This window comes from Xiphophorus maculatus, chromosome 18 (genome assembly GCF_002775205.1).
Source record: "Xiphophorus maculatus strain JP 163 A chromosome 18, X_maculatus-5.0-male, whole genome shotgun sequence".
NCBI classification, from domain to species: domain Eukaryota; kingdom Metazoa; phylum Chordata; class Actinopteri; order Cyprinodontiformes; family Poeciliidae; genus Xiphophorus; species Xiphophorus maculatus.
In genome coordinates this window covers 24,058,177-24,066,478 of record NC_036460.1, presented here as the reverse complement: position 1 = coordinate 24,066,478, position 8,302 = coordinate 24,058,177, and the positions used below count along the sequence as shown (strand labels likewise).

At 41.3% G+C, this 8,302-nt stretch overlaps 1 protein-coding gene across 1 annotated transcript; it reads left to right on the top strand.

Moving 5' to 3' along the window:
• Positions 1-425: 425 nt before the first annotated feature.
• otol1 (otolin 1) lies at positions 426-6,491 on the top strand. The gene is made up of 5 exons (XM_005808012.2): positions 426-2,319; positions 3,977-4,410; positions 4,772-4,861; positions 5,358-5,429; positions 5,512-6,491. The coding sequence occupies exons 2-5, from the start codon at positions 3,990-3,992 to the stop codon at positions 6,408-6,410; spliced, it is 1,482 nt and encodes a 493-aa protein (XP_005808069.1). The 5' UTR covers positions 426-2,319; positions 3,977-3,989; the 3' UTR covers positions 6,411-6,491.
• The last annotated feature ends 1,811 nt before the right edge of the window (positions 6,492-8,302 follow it).

The window sequence follows — 8,302 nt, the reverse complement described above, 5'->3', positions numbered from 1 at the left end:
CGATATTTTAAAGCTGCAGTGGGTAACTTTTATAAAAATGTCTTTTACATATTTGTTAAAACTGGCACCATGGTCCTCAAGTGAGACAAATTATCTGCAAAGAAACCAAAAACCTTTTTTTGTGGTCCTACCGCCATCTGCAGAAATAGACCGCTCTGGCCAGAAGCAACCGATCAGAGCTGATTGGTTGCTTACTCGCTTTACTGAGGTTAATTTTCTCATAACTCAACTGTTCAAACTAACTTAATAAACTTAACCTTCCCAGACATGTCACAACACAAACTCTTTATTTTATATGTCCTCTTTGTAGCACTTTTTATTTTTTTACCTTTGTTCACAATAAACTCTTTTGATGTTCAGTCTTGAAAATCACTAATAAATAAAATGCATTATTATTATACAATGTATTTTGTCTGATATTTCAATTTATCTGATAATCAGTTAAATTTGGTTTATTTATACGAAGCCAATTCACAACAAATATCGTCTTGAGGTACTCTGCAGAGAAAGTGATTTCAATTCAATCATATACCGATTGTTATTTGTAGTTTCCATCCTACCCAGCATATTTCATAGACTCGTTGACTTGCAGCATTCACTCCTCCTGGACGATGTAGCAACAGTGAACAGTCGCTTGTGTTGTTGACTTTACAGCAATCCCGCATACCGAGCATGCATGTAGTGACAGTGGAGAGGAAAAACTTCCATGTAATACGAGGAAACCTCCAGGAGAACCAGAAGAAGGATGTGAGAAAAGGTCGTCAGTTTTTCCTCCAGTAACCTAAGCCTATAGCAGTATAACTACAGAGATGGCTCAGGGTAATCTAACTCAGCCTATAATCAGAAACATTTAAGTGCCAAAAAAGCAAAAATAACATTTTCAAGGGACTGTACTGACAGCATCTAAACAAGCAGCTTTTTGATTATAACTTCTTTGCAAGGTTACAGAAACTTTCATGCAGTTTCGAAGTCAGTGGCATTGAATAAGTGGTTATTGTGTCCCACGTAGGATATTCTCAATCCGGTAGTAGGAAACAGCTGAATGTGCATAAAATGTGAATCTAGGGGCTTCTTGGTCACTTCCAGGCTTTAAGCCAGAGTACTGTTGCCAGAGTATTGTCAGTGTACAGGTGAGCCTGGACCCTCTGAAGGCAAGGAGGAAACCAAAATAACTCTAGTCTTTCTCACAAGCTTTCTGCATTTTCAAATTTTCTTTGGACAGTTCACATTAGCTGCAAAGTGTTTCAAAAATCATGCTTCAAACAAACACAATCCTCATCCTTCAGATACCGCTAACCCTCTCCATTTTCCCCAATTTCCTTTCCCGTCTCCCTGCTCACTTTTAGCCGGTCACAGATCTCCCCAAGGACACGGGGTCTCCGGCAACCGAGGCATGACCACTTTTCAAACATTCTTTGTCACTGGTAAGTCAAGAGTTTCAGCTCGACAGCCACCTGAAAATCACTTTTCGACAAAAACCTGAGGCGATCCGGTTACGCCGCAAGAATGAGTCATTGTCCGGGCCTCACAATCGCAGCTACCCAGATGTCGCTGCCAGCAACCTTGAGAGTTCTTGTGCAGGAAGAAAAGAAGTCCGCCACAGTGATTAGGCGAGCACTGCAACTGCACTGATTTAAAAGGATAAGTGGGTTCGTTCGACAAACAGCTCAGGTTTTAGCAGCACCTCAGTGATTACGAGAGCTCTTTAGGCTAAAGCTTTCCTCTGGATTCCAACCAACCACTGGTGAATTGAGATAATGAGCTCCCTGTGCTATGGTGCCAGTTTGCAATTATTGCACACTTTGTTGAGAATATTAGCTTGCAAGATTAGGATTAAGAATTTTGTGGCTATCTGATTGTCCAAACCTACATCTGAAGAAAGAAAAAAAAAGCCATTGGGCTCTCTGTCTCAGACTCCTCTTTGCTTGGCTTTGTCCCACCTTAAGAGCCCGGACTGAAGGAATGCCTCGCGTATCGGGTGACCCATTGCCCCGACGGCCTCTGCTCCTTGCCCAGATCACGGGGAGGGAGTGCACCGGGCGGGCGCTGTATTCCGTGTCACAAAAGCACCTTTCTACACAACAGGGACACAGAGAATGGGCCACAGCACAGTGGTTCTTTTTGGGTCTCGGCCCACCATAGTGGGATTGCGGACCTCCCCTTTTTTGCTTTACCCACAAAAAACACCCCTAACCCCCAATGATGAGATGTTCTTTCACCCAAGCCTGGCAGAGGTAACAGAAGGACCTGGAGCTCCTGGTGTGGCAGACGAAACATCGCTAGAGAGGATAAATGACTTTACTACTCATACACATTTGGGTGAGTTCTGTTGAGATTACATGTAGAAATTTGACAGAATGCTAAAGACAGTAAATCTCTTTTTTTTTTTTTTAAAGGCACAGGACATAAGATTGAGTTTACCCGCATGCATAAACACGTTAATCTGAAAATAGTAATGTAGTTAATAAAGACAATTAGCACGCTTTTGCTAATTATGCACAAGCCATGACCAGCTGTCCTGCAGTCGTCCTGAAGGGATTTCAAAGTTGTCTTTTTTTGGACAGTGGCTGTGGTTTTACTCTTCTTTTGTTCAGCTCTTCCTCCCAAGCATAAAAGGTTGGGTTTCTAAACACATCTGAGCAATGCACCGGGTTTGATCCAATTTCAGAAATCAACTTGGAGCTAAAAAGTAGTAATTTACCTGTGAACATTTGTTATTTTGGATATTTCCTATTAACCCGTCTAACTAAAAGCAAACAAAGTATGATAATCCCTTGAACTTCAAAACCTTTCACGTACTGTAAGGTTTAGCGAGGTAAAACTCATTTCAAGACTTTTTCATACGCAATGTGACACATTTTGTACAATCAACTGACTTGTACATATTTATTAATTATTAATTTATTTTATATGTAGATATAAAGTCGTATTAACCAGGTGAATCCTTCACCTAATACCTTGTCAAAGCAACTTTTGAATCAGTAATGCAGACGTTATTTTCATCCTTTATTAGAGTCACAATTTGCATAGTGTTCGCAAAAGCTCAAAGGATCTGATTATACAAAGGTATCAGTCAGGAGGAGAGTAACAGCAAGTCCACAGTAAGCGCCAAGGCACAGTAAGCAAAATTGAAGAAATTATGAGACAAAATAGATATAGCAAAAATGTAATTGTTACTGTACCAATAAAAAATAAAAGACCCAACCTGGTCATGAAGGCTGCAAAGAGACCAGGAGAAAAATTTTTTAAAGAAGCTGCAAGAATTCTCAACACATACTGGTTATCCTCTTACCAGTTGAAATACTTTCCTGTTTTCTTCATACGTCTGAAATGAAGAAGTAAGGGAACGATAGAGGCCTGGAGAACCAGCCTAGAACCAGCTTTAAATGAAGCATGTTTGGCACATCAGAGGCACAGAACATGCCTGAAAATAATACTATACTACTGTATACTGCTAAATATATAGTATTTATGTTAGCAGTATTAGCAGCATTATGCTCTGCGGTTACTCAGACTATGAATCCAGTAGCTATTTTCCTACAGACTTGATAAGACTTCTGAAGACTAAAACTACTGTCTTAACTGGTCTTTTCCATTTTTAAAATGTGCAATAAGCGATAGGGTCCTGAGTCACTTTATATTCATAATCCAAAAGAAAACGAGGTCATAGATTACTCATTAATATTCACGGACACTTACCGACTTAAAAACGGAGAAATGTTTTAGTGTTTATTTTCTCATGGTTGCCAATATCAGTTGCACTGGTGGTTTAGAAAGCGCTGATCTCTAATGTGAGCTTTTCCTCACCAAATAAATACATAGAAAGTAGATCTAAAAAAGTTTGAGATTAAAATAATGCAATAAAAGCTAAATTTATTTAATCTCTGCCCATGCTGAGGGATGCTGTATAAGTGCTACAACAGATCTGAGGTCTGACTTGAGATCTTTGTGTTGTTGTTTTCTAATACATTGTCAGATCCCAGTCAACAATGAGGATTATATCCTGCCAGTGGACTCTTGTGGCTGTAGCTGTGGTTTCAATCACCGTGGCATTCTGCACTAAGACCAAACCTACAGCGAAACCAAAGTACCCGTACACAAAGAAGCCCGCTCCACATGTCACGCCGCACAACCCTGTCACTACCAGTGTCCCCAAGACTCTGAAGATAGTGGTGACGCCAAACCCCGTGCAGCCTCAGCCGCAGCCGCCGCCTCCGCCGCAGCCCACCGCAGTGAGGACCACCTACGTGAACCACAACCTTCCACAGCACCACAGTGAAAACACTGAGCCCACAGGTGTTGGACCTGACAACTACACGCTAGACTACAACGAGTGCTACTTCAACTTCTGTGAATGCTGTCCCCCCGAGAGGGGCCCCAGGGGGTCGAAGGGAGAAAGAGGATCAGCAGGTATCAAACTAAATGAGGTTGTAAATGGTATTATATTACATGAAAACACTTGTGTGTGTGTGTGGGAGTATGTGTGTTTGTTTGTAATCCCTTGTGGGGAGCATTTTCCTGACACATACTATGTTGTGGGGACCCACCAGGCTTCAGTCCTCACAAGGGGAAACACTGTTTTTGGGTCAGGGGTCAGATTTTGAACTAAGGGTTAGAGTTAGGTATGTAATGGTTAAGGTTAGGATAAGGGTAAAGTTTAGGGTGTAGAAATGAATGGAAGTCAATGGAAATTTCCCACAAAGATAGCCATGCAAACATGTGTGTGTGTGTGTGTGTGTATAGCTTCATGTAATTATTTTTTCTTTTCTAGGACTAGCTGGTGATATAGGACCTGCAGGACCACAGGGTATACCCGGACCACCTGGCATGAGCGGTCCAATGGGCTTTAAAGGAGATAAAGGTACGTACAATCAAATAAAGCAAACTTTATTGTGACAACATGCTTCATGATACAAATAATAAAATATGTTTTATTAACTAATATAAGGGCATTTTATTTGTAAGACTATTCTATGGCACAAAAGGTCGCTTCGCAGATTAAGCACGTTCAGACAAACAGCTATGGAACAAGAAAGGTGGTAAGAGTTGAGTTTAGAGAAGGTAGAAGGTGGGTGTCTTTTGCAGAGAGATGATAGCTCACACTGAATTTGCAGAAGATATGGCCAAAAGGAAGGAGGCACATGATGAGCAAAAGGGGGCCAAGGATAGAACCTTGAGGAACACCAGTGGCAATTGACATTATTTTAAGGTTTTGATCTGGATTTTCAGGTTTTGGGTAAAGAGAGTTCACAAAAACTTTGGTATTGGTGACACCAGAGGCTAAGTGTCTAATGCCATTTGTGTAGCATTCAAAAACAAATAACTTTGTACCTTACTTATTTCAATGAATCTTTCAGGGGAAAAAGGTGAGAGAGGACACCCTGGAACATCAGGCCCACCAGGGATTCCAGGAAAACCAGCACAAAAAGGTCCACAATTATTCAGATGGTTGCTTAAATCTCAAATACTTGTGCATTGGATTTATTCTGACAACACTTTGAAACTTTTCAGGTGAAGCTGGCCTCAAAGGAGAAAAGGGTGACGTAGGATTTCATGGTGTCAAAGGTGAACAAGGAGAAAAAGGAGACCATGGCCAGAATGGAACTGCTGGGGAGAAAGGGGAACCAGGACTGGAAGGGCCTGTTGGACCTCCAGGAACAGCTATGGGTCAGGGTCCTAAAGGAGAAAAGGGAGATAAAGGAGACTGTGGCATATTTGGGGAGAGAGGTCCTAAAGGTGACCGAGGGGAAACCGGGGCTCCGGGCATTCAGGGTGCAATGGGAATTCCAGGATTACATGGCAAACATGGCACCCCTGGACCTGTTGGCATTAGAGGGGATCCAGGACACCCCGGACCTCCAGGAGAGCCAGGAGTGTCAGGGCCTCAAGGGCCGCAAGGGATACGAGGGATGCCCGGGCCAAAAGGGGACAGAGGGTACCCTGGCATCAGAGGTGAGCGGGGCTTTCGTGGATTAAAAGGAGCAAAAGGTTCAGGAATGCTTCAGAAACGCTCTGCCTTCAGTGTCGGCATCTCTCCAAAGAAATCCTTTCCTCCCTCTGGCTTCCCGATCCGCTTTGACAAGATATTCTACAACGAAGAAAACCACTTCAATATGAGCTCCAACAGCTTCACATGCGTCCACCCCGGGGTTTACGTCTTCTCCTTCCACATCACCGTGCGGAACCAGCCTCTGCGAGCCACACTTGTGGTGAACGGGTTACGGAAAGTCAGGACACGGGACTCCCTATACGGCCAGGACATCGACCAGGCATCCACTCTGGTGGTGCTGAGACTGGCAGCTGGAGATCAGGTCTGGATGGAGACATTCAGAGACTGGAATGGGGTTTACGCCAGCAGCGAGGACGACAGCATCTTCTCCGGGTTCCTTCTGTACTCAGACAAAGCCTGAAGCCCCTTTCTGTTTGCGACACCGGCGACTTCTTTCTTCTGCTGAACTGTTACAACCTCACCACACGGGTGAAATCACCAAATACTGAGGGTGCTACTCTGTAACTGTGAATTATTTGTCTGTAAGTTTGTTATTATCATCAAACGTCTGGGTCAAATTCTCTAAATTCTCTCATTTAGAAACTTCTAAATAAACCAACCACTCATGACCTCAAGAGACAAAACGGACAGCTGCAATGACAGAAAATCAAGATTTAAGTCATAATATGGGAAAGGAAGTGCAAAATGAATGTATGCACATGAAAGTAAACCAACAGAAAAGAAAACAACAAGTAAATATATAAGATAAAACCAATGTTTATATAAATAAAGAGTTAATGTGAAAGAACTGCTTGTCAATAATGTATGTAGTACATGCAGCCATATAATCTCACAAAAGCATTCAAAAGTACAACTATTAAGTGCATTTTGGCAACATGGACAAAACCCCCCCTTAGGAATAATAGTAAATGACAGATTTTAATAAAATTACTGGGGGCAAACAATTTTGGCAATGACAAAATAGGGTATGAATACTTTTGCAAGGCACTGTATTGTGAAAGATTTTAAAAAATATTTTGCAATTTTTAATTCCTCCATGTCAGGTCTAACAATTTCTCTCTTCCTGTAAAATGAACTCTGTTTTTTTTCCCCTCAGGTAAATGCTAACACACGATCAGCTTTGCATGTCAAACACAAACATCTCCTGTCATCTTCTTCCTTATGTGTCTTTTGCTGTTTCTTTATGTTTACCAGACATGTCCAGTGCCAGAAGAAATTATTATCACCCCTTCAAATTTTCCACATCTTGTTTCATTAAAGATTTATTCAAAAACCTCTTAGTGTATAGTTCTTAAAAATAATTAAATAAAAGTCAACACAAAACAATCCATTATTGTCAAATGTAAAAGATCCTTTCAAGGGTTTTTGTAAATGTATAGAACAAATATAATAGATTAATAATTGTTAATTATACACTACTATTAATAACAATAACAATAGTAATAATAATAATTGCTAAGGTTGTTTGGTCTTTCCAGAGATATGTAATTGAATTTTATTCAGGGGTCCCACTGTCTGATGTTGCTGCAGGAACAGATATGTAGCTCCTGAAGATTTCTCGCCAGTGTGCTTCGGGTAATTGTGGTCTTTACAGATGAATTGCTGACTTAGTTCAGGGGCATCTTAGACTCAGGTTTTCGGAAGATGTTTTTATATTTGGTAACTGTTATTTTAGGGTTAGGGTTTTTTGTTTTTTTCTCTCCAGGTATGATGCTTGACGTTTAGACCAAATGTTCTGTTTTGGGTTCATCAGACCAGACGATTCATTTTCTTGATCTGCAAATCGCCAAGGTGTGTTTCGACAAGATTCAAAGGCTGACATGTCTGTCCGGTCACTGCCACAAAGGATCGGTAACTTGAGAATTAGCAGCGGTTGATTTTCTAGATGTTTCCGTCTCCACAAATGAGACCTGGACCTCTGCCTAAAGAACTACAAGGTTCATGATTAGCTTTTTGACCTTCTTCCCTCAGGATTCAGTTAGAATTTGCAGCCAGAACCAGGAAGATTTTGGAACCAAGCTTCTTCCACGTCCAAATAATATTGGTCAAAACGCTTTTTGGGGCGTCCAAAATCTGTGTTTTGACACAATTCAGTCTCTGAGATCCACAGACAATTCGTTTGACTTAATTGCTTGATTTCCCCCCCGATACGCACTGCGAGCTATGAAATCACATATAGACAAGCGCGTATGATTTCAGATGACTTTACCAAGGATGGACTCAAATCAAGTTGAAGAAGCATCTCAAGGATGTACCCCATATGTTACATTATTTTTCTTAACATCCAAGAAT